General features: G+C 41.0%; 1 protein-coding gene across 1 annotated transcript in view; it reads left to right on the forward strand.

Moving 5' to 3' along the window:
• Nucleotides 1–18518, forward strand: part of ADGRG4 (adhesion G protein-coupled receptor G4) — a 45056-nt gene that overhangs the window by 13608 nt on the left and 12930 nt on the right. The window contains exons 4-15 of the mRNA XM_039912448.1: nucleotides 580–679; nucleotides 1232–1246; nucleotides 1937–2001; nucleotides 5034–5197; nucleotides 6535–6667; nucleotides 8226–8344; nucleotides 9161–9380; nucleotides 10451–10613; nucleotides 11330–11461; nucleotides 12802–12924; nucleotides 16791–16836; nucleotides 18288–18391. Coding sequence (XP_039768382.1) covers nucleotides 580–679; nucleotides 1232–1246; nucleotides 1937–2001; nucleotides 5034–5197; nucleotides 6535–6667; nucleotides 8226–8344; nucleotides 9161–9380; nucleotides 10451–10613; nucleotides 11330–11461; nucleotides 12802–12924; nucleotides 16791–16836; nucleotides 18288–18391 — 1384 coding nt within the window. The remainder of the gene's footprint in view (nucleotides 1–579; nucleotides 680–1231; nucleotides 1247–1936; nucleotides 2002–5033; nucleotides 5198–6534; nucleotides 6668–8225; nucleotides 8345–9160; nucleotides 9381–10450; nucleotides 10614–11329; nucleotides 11462–12801; nucleotides 12925–16790; nucleotides 16837–18287; nucleotides 18392–18518) is intronic.

Here is an 18518-nt window from a genome sequence, read left to right on the forward strand (position 1 = left end):
TAAGAACAGAGAGTAGGAATAACAGAGAAGAGAAAAGGAGATCAAGGAAACAGAAGGAAAAACAAGCTTTTGCCTCAGAATTAATGGCCATGGTAGTCGAATGGTAACATTCCCAAGTAGAAATTTGACTGAATGGATACTGTTTCTGTGAAGAGCTATTTTTTGATCTGAGTCAAGTCTACTATTTTTGTGTCATTGCACCTAGTTTATTGTGATTACTCTTTCCTGAAAATAAATTTTAAATGTTTTCTGACTAGTTAACTGCAAGCCCTCACCCATTAATATATTTTAGTTCAGGTGTCCACAATCCAAGTCTAAGGGAAGTGCTGATGAAATTAATCGGCTCAAATACATCTTAAAGGATAATTCCCTCAACCTACAACTTTACTTTCACTGTGGTCAGTTGGATCGTTTGTTTTTGGTCAAATAAATAAGAGCAGGAATCAGATTTACTTTTCTTAAGATGTAAAGAAATCTGGATTTATTATAGCCAAAATGTCTCAAATAATTAATCTTTATGAGAGAGAAACCACGTTGCATTAAATGAAATAAAATATAATTCACTTTGGTTTTAGTGGTTACTGTTTCCTTCTACAATACTGAAATCAGCTTCTCAGTCCTTGATGAAGAGTCGGAAATTCCTGCAACTGCTGTCATATGGAACATCGCTAAAGCTTGGGTAAATATGTTTCTTCATTTTTTATAGAATGGATTGTTCCCATTCCTCCACCAATCTGACATTTGAGAGTTAATTTTGATTGTGTCCTTTGATTTTATGCCTTGGGGTAGATATTTCCCCAGGGTTACAGAGCAGACAAGTAGAGGAGCTGGGATAAGAACCCACGTCCTCTGACTCCCAAGCCCGTGCTCTTGCCATCACGCCACGCTGCAGTAGGCACCAACCACCTTCTCCTCCTATTTTTCAATATTCAACTGAACCCCCTCCTCATTCCCCTCTCCCCGAAGAATCTTCTTAAAAATCAGGGTATCCCCAGTCTTATTCTGGGAAACCCCCCTTTAGGCCATTAAATCATCCTACCTGCTCTTCCTGAGATTCCTCAAGGAGGACACACAGAATCATTTAATACTGCAAAATGCTGTGCCATTATCACTAGGGAGGTCAGTTGCCTTCAGATCACACGCTGGGTTCCAACTATGATTTAGCAAAAATGTTCACTTTTAAAAAATCTGATTTGGCCTGAGTATTTAGGAGTGATATTCTGTCTTTTAGGATAGTTCGGCTCAGGTAAGATGCTTTTGCTTTCCAATCAATTGATCGATCAATCAGTAGTATTTACTGAGTGCTCACTCTGGTACTGAGCATTGTACAAGGCGCCATTCCTGGAACCAATTTTTGCCAGGCTTGTTAGACTAACTTTATCTTTCTCTCTTTGGAGACTCCAGCTTCAGACACTTTGTTAAAGTACAGTTTGGAAAGTCATTGGTTCCAAAAGAGCTGTGTTTATTTGGTTAGATTTGGATTTAACTCCCTCTGGTCCTGGTCACTTTACTGATATCCCTTGGTTATTGTTATTTCATTCATTCATTCAATTGTATTTACTGAGCACGTAATGTGTGCAGAGCACTGTACTAAGCGTTTGGAAAGTACGATTCGGCCACAAAGAGAGACAATCCCTATCCAACATTGGCCTCACCGTCCAGAATGATTTGGGGAAATTGTGACTACTTCACCCTGCTCTTGGTAAATAATCCTCTCCATTTTGTTTTCAGGGACTTATTTTGAGGCTTTCATAACTGGATTATAGGCCATTGTAAATTTATTAGTCAAATGAAAAGAGGAATGTGGATATTAGAGCAATCAGAAAATAAATTTAAGTATTACTAGTGCAGTTATATAAGCATGATATTAGCTCATTGATTTTGTAGAGATTAAGGTGCATGGACTAATAAAATGCATTTGCTTGATCTTTTACAGTTCAACTGTGTATTTCAGGACAGTGAATTCATTCTCACAGACTTGGAGGTCAGAGCTAAAGGCGGGTAGGTGTGTGGGAGCTAATATGGACGGGAAAGGACCCGTAGGGAGTTTTGGGATCAGTGGTGATCCAAAAAGGAAATGTCCTTGCTTCATTACTATTTCATACTCAACTCTCACAGCCAGTATCACCATTGGAAATCCCTTGTCCTCAACCAGATCAGATGGACATTTTACTTTCCCTCGTCACTTTGGTTGTCCTTTCCCCATTTTTTCCTGCTTCTTTTTTCTACCTCTCTCCCTCTTCCTTCCTCTTCTGCCCCAGGTCCCTTCTTTCCCTGTCCTTTGTTCTTCATTGTACCACCCATCCCCCTCCCTTTCTTTCAAGAGCCTGGATTACACTTACATTTATACTTAGATTTGCACCTTTATTCATCCCACCCTCAGCTCCACGGCACTTATTTACATATCCATAATTTATTTATATTAATGTCCATCTCCCCCTTAGACTGTACTCTTCCTATGGGCAGGGAATGTGCCTGCCAACTCTGGAATATTGTATTTTCCCAAGTGCTCAGTACAGTGCTCTGCACAAAGTAGGCACTAAATAAATACAATTAGCTGATTGATTAATTCTGATCCCCCAGCCTACTTTTCCTTCAGCACCTCCCCGTGACCCAACCCCTGGCTTCTCCTCTCCCTAGAGACCTTCCTCCAATGGTTGCTTTGCCAGCAGTCCTTTTCTTATTCTAGTGTTCATTACCCCCATCTTTCACCCTGAAAATGAGTTACTGAAGCCTCTGAAAAAATAATTCCATGAGAAAAGGGAGGATCAGAAGTAGCTCCTTGAAACTAGTCTTAACTGAATCTTTATGCTAATTTTTAAAGATGAAAAATTTGTATTTGGCTCTTTATTTTAATTTTTAATGTTACCACAAAATATTTTTGATGCAGAGATGGTTTTTTGGAGGAAAGACGCAAGGACAAAATGAATGTAAGTATTTTCTTTTTAAATGTTTCCACCGAATCCCCCCAATCAATTCCTCCACAAAATAATGTTTTTCCTAGGTTTATGATATTTTTATTGAAGGTGTGAGACTCTGCTGAGAAATTTTATTTGTTTTACTGAACTTTCAGCTTGACAAACAAATGAAATACTTTTTTTGATGAATGTGCTGTGAAATTAGTTTGGAAATCACATTTTGTCAATTAAGCCATCTTGCAGAAAATACTAGCTGCTCTGGAGCCCAACACAATTACAATAATGACAACTCTGGCTTGCTTGCAACTCATCTCCTATATATTTATATATGAACAAAAACACTGCAAAGTTAAAATTAGTCTCAAGTCTTAATAAAAAATTATCACTTGTTTCTTGATGATCAAGTATAATTTGATTTCAATTCCAAAAACCCAATCCTTATCTTTTGCTTTACATTATTTTGACAGAACAATTGGCAAACGTTGGTTCGGCTCACCTCTTGGCCATACATGTAAGATTCCATGTTTTTCCTTGGCATTTAAATTTAATTGTCTGTTTTACATAGGGTTGGCTTCTCCTTCAATTTAGTTCAATGTAGACAGTCAGTTGGCTAGCATTTAAAAATGCTGTCCACACTGCTGTATTTGTATTCTGCAGCACCTAAAGCATATTACATCAAACCTGGGTTTTCATTTTCATGATCACAACTGTTTGTTTTGGGCAAAAGTGTTCTTTAAATGTCAGGTTTCTGGAGCTGTTCAGCACTCCAAGATCTGTCTGACTAGTATGCGACTGTCATATTAGTGTTTTTCTTTGGAAAACTAATTGGTAATATTCTATAAATTGTGATCTCTTCATCACACTAGAGAAATGCTGCTAGCTATTTTGCTCCTAGCAAAAACGCAAACAATCCCTTAAAAATAACTATATTTATTCTAATATTAGTTTTTATGTGATACCCCTTAATATTATTTTCACCAAAATATGACAATTTATTAGCAATTACAAGTAGAAAACATAAATATTGGAATTATACCATGAAGCTGCCTGTGAGATGAAAATTATTTTACTGGTTTCCCATTGATAAGTAGGTAGATTAAAAAAAAATCTATCAGTGGGAAACCACCTAAAACAATCTATCAGTGGGAAGTAACATAGCCTAGTGGAAAGAGCACGGGCCTAAGAGTCAGAGAGCCTGGTTCTATTCTCAGCTCCAGCGCTTGTCTGCTGTGTGACCTTTGGCATGTCACTCTCCTCCCTTCTCTCTTTCTACCGCCCACCCCGCACGCTCCGCTCCTCTGCCGCCCACCTCCTCACCGTCCCTCAGTCTCGCCTATCCTGCCGTTGACCCCCGGGCCACGTCCTCCTGCGGTCCTGGAACGCCCTCCCTCCTCACCTCCGCCAAACTGATTCTCTTCCCCTCTTCAAAACCCTACTTCAAACTCACCTCCTCCAAGAGGCCTTCCCAGACTGAGCTCCCCTTCTCCCTCTATTCCCTCTACCACACCCCCTTCACCTCTCCGCAGCTTAACCCTCTTTTCCCCCCATTTCCCTCTGCTCCTCCCCCTCTCCCTTCCCATCCCCTCAGCACTGTACTCGTCCGCTCAACTGTATATATTTTCTTTACCCTATTTATTTTGTTAATGAATTGTACATCGCCTTGATTCTATTTAGTTGCCATTGTTTTTACGAGATGTTCTTCCCCTCGACTCTATTTATTGCCATTGTTCTTGTCTGTCCGTCTCCCCCGATTAGACTGTAAGCCCATCAAACGGCAGGGACTGTCTCTATCTGTTGCCCACTTGTTCATTCCAAGCGCTTAGTACAGTGCTCTGCACATAGTAAGCGCTCAATAAATACTGTTGAATGAATGAATAACTACTCTGTGGCCAAGTTCCCTCATCTGCAAAATGGGGATTTAATACCTGTTCTCCTTCCTATTTAGACTGTGAGCCCCATTTGGAACCTGATTATCTGTATCTACCCTAAGGCTTAGTAAAGTGCTTGACATCTAGTAAGCACTTTACAAATTCCACAATTGTGATTATTATATATGTATACATGTGCATATGTATACACACATATATATGCCATATATTTTGTTTTGATTTTTAGCTATGCTTGTCACGCCATCATAAAGGCTAATTCTTCTGAAGCACCAACTGAATTGATTAATAGTATAAAGGCTAAAATATCTGACAACCTTGCGCGTGGAAATTTCACACAAAATCACCTGACTCTGATAGTGAAGTCTGAAGATGTGAATGTAAAAGAATTAGGTAATATTCAATCCATTCATTTCAATTCAAATGTATTTCCCAACAGTTTGTACTAAGGCGTCTCTTTATTCAAATGCTCAAGGATGATTGAGGGGTACTTGATTAGTTGATAGATTTCTAAAAGATGTTTTGGACAAATTTGGGACTATGGCGGTTGAAATAGGAGAACCAGATTACCCACAGTCCTCTTCTCCCTTCCATGGTGGATGAAGAAACATTTCCTTCTCCCGGTGACCCCACCAAAGAGTCCAGAACTGAGATTCAGTGAGTCAGGCAATAATATTCATCGAAGGCCCTCTATGAGCACTCTGCTGGGGAGGTTTACAGGGCAAGGGGAAAGACGTGGTTTTGATGACGATGATGATGGGATCTGTTAAACGCTGACTATGTGCCAAGCACTGTTCTAAGCACTGGGGTAGAAACAAAGTAATCAGGTTGTGCCACGTGGGGCTCACAGTCAATCCCCATTTTACAGATGAGGTAACTGAGGCACAGAGAAGGAAGTGACTTGCCCACAGTCACACAGCTGAAGGTGGCAGAGCCAGGATTAGAACCTACAACCTCTGACTCCCCAGCCCGGGCTCTTGCCACTAAGCCACACTGCTTCTCTAGAGGACTATAGGATGGTTCATTACAATGCATTATGAGGAGACAGTTTTTAAATCAGCAGTCTTAGTCTAAGTGCATTTAGTGTGGCTTTGCCCAAGACTATCTGTCAAAACCCAATTCCTTCTCTGATCAAATGAATGCCTAAGTGCTTTTCCCATTTTAAGCATCTAGATGGTCCTAGCAAGTAATATTTGTGGAGTACTATCTATTGAGTTATGCGGTGGTCATAGTTTGAATACCGACTACGGAGTTTTATTGATTCTGACACCATCTCTGGCTCACAGGGGACTCCCACCAATCTAAATGGTTGGGAGAGGACAGACTCACTGGGCAAGAAATAATATTTTCTTTTAAGATTTCAGAGATAATTCCTGCAAATACACCATCCCGATCAGAGCCTCCCTCTCTGACTACTGAAAACACAGATCACATCACAACAGCTCTGATGCCCACTAGGTTCCCAACTACTGAAATGATGATGGACACTCTATATCCAATTTCGCAGGCTACCTCTAAACGAGCTGAGCTCACACCTTCACCCATTCCTTGGTTAACAAATACCGTCATGATCATCATCATCATTATAGTATTACTTGATCATGTGGCCTCACAGGAAAATCCTTCTTCCGCGATACTTCCATGGGGGCATAAGATTGATGGAACACAAAAGTGCTCACTATTCTTAGCTCCTTTGGTCTGTCAAAAATGTGTGCAAATTTGACGTTTAGAACCAGGAAACTGCAAAGAAAGTGAAACCCTGTCCAGATACAAAGGGAAGTATAAGTGGTTATCGACGGATCCTACGGAAATGGCCAAAGCTGAATGTGTCAAGAATCCTGAGAACACTGCTACCAGAATTTGGTAAGTAATAAGAAATCTCCATGGGTTTGTTCCGCTAAAACAGTACCATATGCTCTTTTTATGAGGTGAGAGGGTTTCCTCCACCTTCCCACTGTCTCTCTGCCTTAAAGGTGGCTTTGGGAAGTTCTTCTTCTCTTCCTTCAGACCTCCACCCATCCTCTCTCAACATGCATTGCTTCCGACAGAGAAGCAGCGCGGCTCAGTGGAAAGAGTCTGGGCTTGGGAATCAGAGGTCGTGGGTTCGAATCCCCACTGTGCCATTTGTCAGCTGTGTGACTGTGGGCAAGTCACTTAACTTCTCTGTGCTTCAGTTACCTCATCTGTAAAATGGGGATTAACTGTGAGCCTCATGTGGGACAACCTGATTACCTTGTATCTACCCCAAAGCTTAGAACAGTGCCCTGCACATAGTAAGCACTTAACAAATACCAACATTATTATTATTATTATTACCGTGGCAATATAGAGCGGTCTGGGAGCCTTGAAGAGTGCCAAGATGGCTTTCCCAGTTCCAGGTTGCCTCAGTGACAGCTGGAAGAGGCCACAAGGAATGATGACTGAGCCTGTAATTAAGCTTGCTGTCTGTCTCCCCTTCTTAGACTGTGAGCCTGTTTTTGGGCAGGGATTGTCTCTATCTGTTGCCGAATTGTACATTCCAAGCCCTTAGAACAGTGGTCTGCACACAGTAAGCTCTCAATAAATACAACTGAATGAATGCAGTGGCATCTCTTCCCTTCTCACAGTCTGCTGGTGGGGAGATAATTTTAAGAAATTCACCCGCCAAAATTTGGGTGACCACCCAAGCCTACTTCTGGCATGAGGATGTATATAACTTGCTGGTAGTGCAGATTGGTAAGCTTTGCTAAACTATATTCCGTATGGTTTCAATTATGATCGGTATCAAATGTTCACTCTAAAATCTGGTAATAGTCAGAATAATAATAATAATAATTATGGTATTTGTTAAGTGATTACTACATGCCAAGCACTGTTCTAAGCGCTGGGGTAAATACAAGGTAATCAGGTTGTCCCACGTAGGGCTCCCCATTTTACAGATGAGGTAACTGAGGCCCAGAGAAGTGAAGTGACTTGCTCAGAGTCACACAGCTGACAAGTGACAGAGCCGGGATTAGAATCCACAACCTCTGACTCCCAAGCCCGGGCTCTGTCCACTAAGCCCTGTCTATTAAGCGCTTACTGTGTGTAGAACACTCCAGATGACTATGGAAATGGGAATTAGACATGGTCCCTACCCTTCATGGTGCTCACAATCTAAAATTCTAAACTCCTTGAGGTCAGGGATCATATCTTCTAACTTCCTTGTACCCTCCCAAGCAGGCACATGGCATATACTCCATAAACCCTACTGATTAATTGATTCAACGGCATCGACTGTCACATGTCCCTCCAGCTATGTCCTCGACTGTAGGGCCATTGAAAGAGACCAAATGATCTTAAAACCTAAATGCGGGGCAGGAAATCGCAAGGAATCAGGAGTAACTTTTTGGGAAAAAAAAAGGGATAAAAACTAATACCCCCTTTTATTTTCTTTTACTAGTCGGATAAATCTCGAAAGTGGAAAATCTGTATGGGACAAAGCCAAATATAGCCAATGTAAGCTGATTCAAGAACTTCCACAAAAGATCGTGGATCTTGAAGTCATTGTCATAAGTGATGGTGAGTTTGCAGTACATTTACAAGGAGGAAAGAACACTTTAATCTTAGTCTTCGACTACCTATCTGGCCTATTGGCTGGCAATGCGCAGTGAGTAGTCTCAGATTCAGTCCCTCACCCTGAGGAGACAATCTGTATGACTCCCCTCTTTCCAGTGCAAGTGCTGGGATGTAAGGCTTGCCAAAACCGATCCAGAAATAGACTAAGAAGGAAGAGTGGCTTTGAAGTCTCTGGGATAGCACGCAGAGTCAGCACAAAAGTTAACGAGAACTTGAAGATTAAATGGATAATAATAATAATAATAATAATAATGTTGGTATTTGATAAGCGCTTACTATGTGCAGAGCACTGTTCTAAGCGTTGGGGGAGATACAGGGTAAACAGGTTGTCCCACGTGAGGCTCACAGTTAATCCCCATTTTACAGACGAGGTAACTGAGGCACAGAGAAGTTAAGTGACTTGCCCACAGCCACAAAGCTGACACTCCCAGAAATCTTGGGTCTGCACTTTTTGGGCTTGAACTTCAATATGCAGGTGGTCATATAACTAGATTGAAAAAGAAATATTTAGAAATACTTTGGGATTTGGTGCATGTTTTGCAAAATTTAACCTTTTTTGCGGGGAGGGTCCTCGATGAGTTTTCATAGTTCATGAGACTATAGAGCTAGGGTGGAGTGGGCGATTCTAAACATTTTCTTTCCTCGTATTGAATAGGCTGCGTACTTCATCAACTCTAGACATTAGCGTATGAGAGAATGCAGAATAGAGTACTTTCTAAAAAAAAATAATGTGGTCTTTATGTTTTAAATTTATCCCAGAAAATGCAAATGATGTTGCTGAGCACATTTTAAATCTGATGAACAATTATACACATCTGGATCAAAAGGAGATATTGATTATTGTTTCTAAACTATCTGATATTTCAAAATGTGAAGAGATAAGCATGAATCTTGTGCAGGTTGTATTACAAATAATCAATACTCTTTTGGAGAACAAACATGGCGCTTCTAAATCTGAACTGCAAGCAGTTAGCAAAGAGTAAGTAATGGAATCACTTGATAAATTGGTTCTCTTTGCAAAACATAACATCTACCTCTCGTCAATTCAACTGAGGGATTAGACCATCTCAGTAGCACAATGGAATGATTTTACCTGCCTCCGGGTTGTGAAGAAATGAATTCTACCAAATGTGGTAGTAACTCTTGAGGTTTTATGCTAATCCCTCATGGGGATAATTTAAAATCATATATCCACTACCCTTTGTTGTAAAAATATAAATCTCCGTTCAGGTTAAAGCTTATAAGCACAGACAATCGTTGATTGCATTTTGAAAAATAAAGCGTAAAATGAGATGGAGCAATTCTTGAGGCTAGTAGACAATGCCCCCAGTGATGATGCCCATCTTTAGACTGGACCTATAGAAAGAATTTGCAGGAAACCCTTCAGAAGAAGTCACTTACTGACACTTCCTTGCCTGGTGGATTTGGGGTTGGTTTAAGCAGCTCTGCAAGTTTCAGAGAGTTTGCATTAAGCAGTAACTAAAGATCGGTCATTCCTCAAATGGGTATCAGTCAGTCAATCGTATTTATTGAAGGCTTGCTTTGTGCAGAGCACTGTACTAAGCGCTTGGGAGAGTGCAGTATAACAGAATGGGTAGACATGTTCCCTGCTCACAACAAGCTTACAATCTTGGATATGCATGAAGGGTGAGGAAAAACTTTGATGCTCAGATGTCTAGTTCAGCTGGGGATGGCAATACCTTAGTTTTCTGAGCCTACTAATTAAATTGATGGCAAAGGAGATGGTCTAGCCACTCACACCTTCTATCTTCTAGATTGAAAGCTCATTGTGGGCAGAGAATGTGTCTATTTATTGTTGTATTGTACTCTCCCAAGCTCTTAGTACAGTGCTCTGCACACAGTAATCGCTCACTAAATACGGCCGAATTTCTAAAACACAGATAGAAAATTACTTAAGCAAAAACAGTTCAATACTCAGCTGACAACTAGAAATTCTAGTAAAAGCCTTTCTTGATTAAATACGTCAGAACAATACTATCTAAAAATGATGCTAATGTGTTTGAATCTTTTCTACTTTCCATTTAAAAGAATCTTAAGGATAATTGAGAGAGTAGGTGAGAAGATGGAATTTCCTGGCAGTACAGCAAATATGACTGTGACTACACTTGCTTTGGCTGTGCTGAAAGTGAACAAATCATTTGAAGGCATTTCTTTTGGTATTCACTCATACACAGAAGGTACAGATCCAGAGGTAAGATGCAGTTTGACCTAGCGTTCTGATTTTCAGGGTGGAAACGTGGAATGCAAAGAAGAAACCGCTGAACACAGCTTTGTGGGAGGAGGGCAAAGAAAGGAGCTTCAGTATTTGATTTTGCCATATCTTCAGAGATAAATCTGGGTGAGAAATTGCTGCCTTGGTGACAAAGTGAAGGTAGAATGCAATATCCAGGGTATTTATTCCATTGTCCCGGAAAGGCTCATTTACTTCCTATGCGTGCCCCTACCACCACAGCTTGAATAGGAAAAACTGCTATGATATTTTCTCAGCATCCATTTGCTGAAGAATATTTCTTTTAAATTGGATTATTCACTGAAGCAATTTCTCATTTCCTCTTTTAAGTTTCAGAAAACAATATACTCTAGGGAGGAAAAAAACCTTTAGAACACCCTTCACCTTGGTCTTGCAAATTGATAGGACATTTTAAACTTTTGAAAGCATACTGAGTCCTCAAAAGAACCTTTAAAAAGAGTAAATTGCTCCATGGCTTTAAATGAATTAATTATTAGCCTTATAAAGACCCTTCTGCCTTCTCTGCTGGGGCAGTTAAAAATTTATGCTGCACAAACTAAAGATGGTTAAAAAAAGTATGGGGTCTGGTAATTTGGGTGCCGAGCTTCAAAACTTGTAAAATGATTTTGTATAAAATGTCCAGGGATATATATTCTTATTTCATTTTTTTCTCAAAGATTTATCTACATACTTTGCCTCAGAAGATGAGTTTGGCATCTATATATTTGCCCAGGACACTAAAGGACCAATTTCTTCCCAGTGACTTTCACACGATAACATTTAATTTCTTTGGACAAACTTCACTCTTTGTAGTAAGTAATTTCATTTTAGAAAATGTTCACTGATCCTATGGTCCAGGGATGCTAACTTTCCATTTTGCATGCAGGGGTGATGTTGTGGGGAGCTTTGAAGGAGTAAGATTTAATGGGAGCATGGTCTCCTTCTTCTTCATGCCTCCAGTGGGCCCTCAAAAGCCTCAGTTGGCTCTTCAGGGGAGGGGAAAAAAAACATTACCCAGTCAGAGATGAGGTCAAACATCATCATCTCTTCCTCCTCCTCAACATTAATTGAGCACCTCTGTGCTCAGAGCAGTATACTAGGACCTTGCAAACATACAGTAGAAGTAAAAGGCACAGTTAAAAGGCACAGTTGCTGTACTGGACAATTTATTGGGAGAGGAAAGCAGACAAAAACTGCCAACTTTACCTCAGGTAAAAATAATGAGAGCTTTGATACTAGTGAGAAAAAAGCAATAAACAGAGGGCTGAGGTAGCTGATGGAGGCCCTATGAATGAAGGAAAAATTAAAAAGAGGTGAAAGGAGGGGAGTTGAGGAGAAATGGAAGGAGAAAGAGGAGGGAAAGAGAGGATGGGAAAGATGGGGAGAGTGAGCAAAAGTGGGAAGAAAAGAGAAGTGATATCTTGCTCCCACCAAGATCTCCAGTATCGTTGACCATCACTTCCAAGTTGGAGTCTACCAGCTCTCCCTGTTTAACGTACCCTCCCTTTCAGAGCTTGGGAGGTAGCGTGGCTCAGTGGAAAGTGCCTGGGCTGGGGAGTCAGAGGTCATGGGTTCAAATCCTGGTTCTGCCACTTGTCTGCTGTGTGACTTTGGGCAAGTCACTTAACTTCTCTGCGCCTCAGTTCCCTCAAGTGTAAAATGGGGATTAAGACTGTGAGCCCTACGTGGGACAACCTGATCACCTTGTGTCCTCCCCTGCGCTTAGAACAGTGCTTTGCACATAGTAAGTGCTTAACAAATGCCATCATTTATTTGAAGAAGTCCTGTAAATGAACGTCTTTAGGGCTTTTGATATTTTTCTTGCACTTGATAAAAAGAAGTACCTTTTTTCACACATATCTGGGAAAGGAACACAGTCACTGTAACAAGTGGGAGGGACCAGGGTCCCCCAGGACAAATACTAGATTTGGGAGGAATTTTGCAAAACTGTCTGTATGACATCATGTAATTCGGGGACTGGTATTTTTAAGTGCCATCAATGGTACCCTAGTTCAGGCCCATTTCCATAATCTCCATCTCTGCACATGAATTCTGTGCATCATTTTCCCTAAAAGTTAGGTTGTTTTATAAAATGGAAATGATTTGCATTATAACCCAAACCCCTGTCCTTTGTATGTCTGTGCTCTAGGACAGCAGCTTCGGAAATGAAATGTTAACCACCTATGTTGTGAGTGCCAGTGTGGCAAACGAATCAATTCAGAATCTGGCTGACCCTGTTGTCATTATTTTACAGCACACTGATGGTAGCAAGGTAAAATATGTTTTGTCTCTGATCAGACATTTAAAAAATGGTTTTCCCTTTTTAACTCTTTGGTTTTCAATTGGGTATCCCCTGTGTACTGTCCTAAGTGCTTGGAAAGATACGCCAAGATCCAAAGACAAGGTCCCTGACTTCAAGGGGACTAAATTGTATTTGATATTCATAAAGTTCTTTTGGTGGATTGGCCTCTTGTGCAGAGAGATTGATCGGTCATCATCATCATATATCACCATCAATGTTATTTATTGAACACTTACTTTGTGCGGAGCACTGGACTAAGCACCTGGGAGAGTACCACACAACAGAGTTGGTAGATACATGCACTGCCCACAACGAGCTTACAGTCTAGATGGGGAAGAACTGGGCGCCACTGATGTAGTGAGTGTTAAAGACTGGAAATTCTGCTCTTTAATGTCCTTCCTATTCCCACCTAAGGGACAGCTCCAGGCAAGCCTGTGCCCTGTGTTCTGGGTGCCCCACCCTCCTAGTGAATGAGACTCTGGAGAGCAGCTGTATTTTATTTATCTATTTTGATGCTATTGATGCCTGTCTACTTGTTTCGTTTTGTTGTCCGTCTCCCACTTCTTGACCGTGAGCCTGTTGTCGGGTAGGGATGGCCTCTATCTGTTGCCGAATTGTACCTTCCAAGCGCTTAGTAAAGTGCTCTACACATGGTAAGCGCTCAATAAATATGACTGACAGAATGAATGAATGAACTGGAGAACAAAGCAGTATGTAGGGTGGGCCCAGCTGGCTGGAGCACAAGGAACTCAGGCACATGACCATTCCCACTTGCTCCCCTCTATTCCGTATGGCGGCGGAAACTCTCCAAAGCCTGTTATACTGGGAGTTGTGGGGCTCTGAAAGGCATGAGGCCTGAGTAATCACCTTGACTGGTCCCGCTCCAGGGTCAGTGTTGGACCACACTCTGGAGAGAATGTTTGGTTTCCATTACGGAGACTGCATCACACTGATCTGTGACCATCTGTCACCAGGGAGGAGCCACCTGTATGCTGGGATCCCCTTGATGTGGCAAAAATGAAGAGGGCACTACTTTCCATCTTCTTTTTGTACATTTCATATCACTTCTTGGGAATTTTCTACCAGAACCATCACTACAGTAATATCTCAGAGAATCAACTCTAAATTTAAAAGAAAAATGGAAACCTAGGCTCCCTCTCACAGATTGCCTCCCAGGCAAGATGGAGTCCAGGTGGCCACTCCTTGGCCAATCATTTGCCGAGGCCTCGTGGCAAATAAGAGAAGAATGGCAATACTGTCTAAATCGTGCAGCTTTAGACTGAAAGTCAACAGTGCTTGTTCCATTACTTACATGGCTGCTAAACGGCTGCGGAACCTAGGGCTAGCTATTTTAGTTTTCTGTGATTCAGTTTCCCCAGTGAAAATAATGATACCTGCTCTCAGCCTTCGGGAGGATAAATATGATAACGTGCTTGAACTCTGATGAAGAAAAGCTATGTGTCCTGATGATCTATTCTATGTGTGTGCGTATGTGATCTTTCCCCCCCAGGAATTCAAAGTGTTGTTCAGAGAACCCTAAAAATGCATATTTAAATATTTTAACAGAAATGAGGACAGAAGAGAGGAAACTTGAGGAAGAAAATGGTTTAAAGATGCAAAATTCAACAGGGAGTGGAAAGGGAAGAAAATGACAAATTTAGAGTCATAAAAGGCCCTCACTCCAGATCCTGAAATCTCAAAGTTATTTAAATTAACTTTTTAAAGAGGGGTCTTGACTGTGATTTTTCCAGTGACTTGGAGGCAAGTGAAACAGGAAGGATAAAAGCCATAGGCTCGGTTAGTTCACGAGTTTCCAGACAACTGAGTAAATGCTGTGTCTGTGTATATACATGGATTATCAGCAATCCTACTTGCACATCTTGTTTTTAGCAAGTTTCCAGTCCTGCCCTAGATCGTACCGAGGCATTCTGGGATGGCTCCCAACCAAGTCTAGGCAGTTATTCCTCTGATCTGGTGGGCTGGATTTACTGAGTCGGTCGCTCTTAACTTGTATACACTTCAGAAGGCTAACAAAGTCCTGAGAATTTCCATTCTGAGATAGTTTTAAGCAGAGGTTCCAGAACAGTGTCAGGGTTACAGAGCTGAAATATATAGCACATGGACCTGGACGGAAATGAAGGAGGGGCTGAGATGGATAGTGGTACCACAGGCTCTGCCCAGCCCCAGGAGGTTCAGAAAAAGGAAGGAAGCCTGTTCTCCAGAAGAGAGGAGGGAGTCATCTCCTGTTTTCTGCTGTCAACATGCTGCATCAGGCTGGGAATAAGAAGCTGCTTGGCAGATGGAGGAATTGTCCTCCTCCTCATCACTACCACCACTAGCATGGCAAAGCAGTCAAGAGAAAGTTCCCTGAAGGTCCCCAAACTTCAAAACTAGCTTGGGATGCTTCAAGAAAGTAGAATTCAGGCCCAGATTCAGAGACGTTTCATGAAACTTCTGGAAGAGAAATTTTTTCTGTAGGAAGGAGTTATCTTGATATTACTGCTTATAAGAAATTTTCCTATTGCTTGGGAGCTACATTGCCTTGGAAACTGATGGCTTCTTTAAGCAGAGTAGAACTAAATAAATTCACATCAAAGTGCTGCTCTCCTAAAAGCTGCACACATCTAACCAAAACAAATACATTATACATTTGTGTTCATGTGGCTGCTCTTCATTTTTACGTAACTTCCACCAATGTCATGAGGGTTGCAGAATACGACTTAGAAGGGGACGCGTAGAGAAAAAATCTGTTTCAAGTGCCATTTAATCTCCTTTGATTTACGGTAATGCAGAGAACCTCTTTTGAAATACTATCACATCCTCCTTTTTCAAGTGTTCCAAAGTAAACATGTACTTGATGTTCCCATGGCAGCGAAGCTATGATATTATACATGAGCACGGCAACAGACGTGCATTCCCAATTTAATTTAACTTCAGCTTCACATTCCGGTCTTAGCAATTGATACATGTCCATTGAAATGATCTAAATATCTCGATCCACCCCTAACATAAGAACCCATGTGGCACATTGTTCATCAGCTCATTATTACCATTAAAAAAATCCCAGTTCATTGCTTAGCAAGGATAACAGGATCCAGCCTGTTCCTCGGGCTTTTGCCCAATTACCCCACGCACACTGTACACAAGTCTCACCAACAGCCGCCTGGACATGCAACGGCCACCTTGTCCCCGCCAGAGCAAAGTCGATCGGTACCCCAGAAGATCTGATTTGTAGTGAACATTCAATAATAAGTGGGCAACTGACCACAACCTCATAAGAAGGAATTCTATCTAACCTTTACCTATCAACGGAACCTCACTGAAAGTGGGAGCAAGTCTGTAAAATAAAATAAAATAAAACAGCCAGACTCAACACTAAACACTTCCAGGCCTCCGTCAGGACGTATGGGTCTAGTTTCTAAAATCCCATTCACTCACAAGTGTGAAGGAAATTCCAAGCCTGTAAGTGAGACCGTTTATTTATCCGTTAATGTCTGTCTCTCCCTGTAAAATGTAAACTCCTTGGGGACAGGGATCGCGTCTACCAACTCTGTTGAATTGTATTTTCCTAACTGTTCAGTAGAGTGTTCTGCACACAGTAAGTGCTCAATAACTACCATTGACTGATTGACTGATATATGCTTTAATGTTCTATTCATGCACTTCCTCTCTTACAAACTGGGGTAGAACACCCTGAATATTAAAAACAATTAAAATCAGTATAACTAGATTATTATTAGTAGTAGCATTGACTTGACTGGGCTCATTTTAAAAAATTTTGTTTTAATTCATTTTTTATAAAATTTGCCTTTTACAACTTGGTTCTCTTTTCCCAGAACCATGACAGTGTTGTTTGTGTGCATTGGGACTTTGAGAAGAATAGTAAGTATTTCCATTGTAACACTCATCAGATTCAATCTACTGATTATCTTTTTACTGTGATTCTCATCTACAGTTCTCTGTGATTGCTTTACCTTTTGGTGGCATCAGAAATAATTCGGATCAACAAAAGTATTCGATATTGGTGCTCTCCTGCTTGAATTCCTAATGAGAAATGGTCTGAAAAATAGAAAACGCTTCTTAGAGATTTTTGTTCTGGATTACGAGTCAGAGAAAAGTCACTCTCTAATGGTAGCTCCTTGATAGCAAGAGGAAATTGGTCCTTGCAGTCCTCTGATTTGTGGGTGGCTGACTACTGAGCTGAGTCAGCTACTCATTCGGAATGGCTGCTGGTTAACCTGGTGGACCCAATGACCATGAATGAACTTCTTCACATCAATGGCCGTTGTAGATAATTGAAAGAGGAGCGGTATGGGAGACTAACATTTTGATAAAACTCCTTTCTTGCCTGATGATTCGCAGTGACATCTCATCAATCAATCGATCATATTTCTGTGCTGTGTGTGCTTTGTGAGTGCTGTGTACAGAGCGCTGTACTAAGCACTTCGGAGGGTACAACATAACAATATAACAGACATGTTCCCTGCCCAAAATGAGTTTACAAGCAGAAAAGGAGACAGACATTAATGTAAATAAAGAAATTACAGGAATGCACCTAAGTGCTGTGAAGCTTGGAGGCGGGGGGAGGTGAGTAAAGGTAGGAGGAAATGCAAGACTGCAGAGGAGAGAGGTCAGGGATGGAGAAGGAGATTTGGGAATCATCCCCATAGAGATGGTAGTTGAAGCCACGGGTTCCCCAAGGGAATGTGTGTAGATGGAAAATACAAGGGGATCTAGAACTGAGTCTTGAGGGATCCCCACGGTCAAAGGTGGGATGCAGAGGAGAAGTCTGCAAAAGACACTGAGAAAGAGTGGTCAGATAGGACCAGGAGAGGAGAGTCAGTGAATCCAAGGTTGCATAAAGCTTCAAGGAGAAAAGGGTGGTCCACAATGGTGTCTGCTAATAATAATATTTGCTAAGCGCTGTATTTGCCAAGCACCTTCTGATTGCAGAGCACTATATTAATGCAAGTTCAATTTTCATTCAGGTATTTGCAGGTTTGGTGCTATAGATTCCATCTTGTTTGGATAGAGAGGGAATGTTAAAATACAGAGATAGTGCGATCCAGAGATGTTATAGCATTTACTAAGTCCCCATTCAGCTTCACTAAGTGCATTTTGTTGTTTGCTTTCTTTTAAAGGCCAATACCATACAGTCTAATCCATAAATGTAGCCTGCCGGATTTCAGTTTGTTTAGTTTCAAATCCTGCCAAGATGCTTGCTATCTAAACTAAGAGCACTAATTAGACCATATACTCATATGGCCTATATAATAGTTAGAAATTGATGAGCAAGACTAAATGGGTTTGAAATTTCCTTCTGTGCTCTGCAGATGGATTAGGTGGATGGAATCCATTGGGATGTGAAGTGAATGAAACAAATGTAAATTACACAATCTGTCAATGTAATCATCTTACTCATTTTGGAGTCTTACTGGTAAGTTTTCTGGGAAAGTTTTCCCAAGAGGCAACTGTGCAAATCATTAAATTGCTGATAGAATTTATGGGTATACCAAGTTATATGCAAACATCTTTTAGTGGAAGCAGGGCCATTTTTATTCCTT

The sequence above is a fragment of the Ornithorhynchus anatinus genome, chromosome 6, assembly GCF_004115215.2.
Source record: "Ornithorhynchus anatinus isolate Pmale09 chromosome 6, mOrnAna1.pri.v4, whole genome shotgun sequence".
In the NCBI taxonomy this organism is placed as follows: domain Eukaryota; kingdom Metazoa; phylum Chordata; class Mammalia; order Monotremata; family Ornithorhynchidae; genus Ornithorhynchus; species Ornithorhynchus anatinus.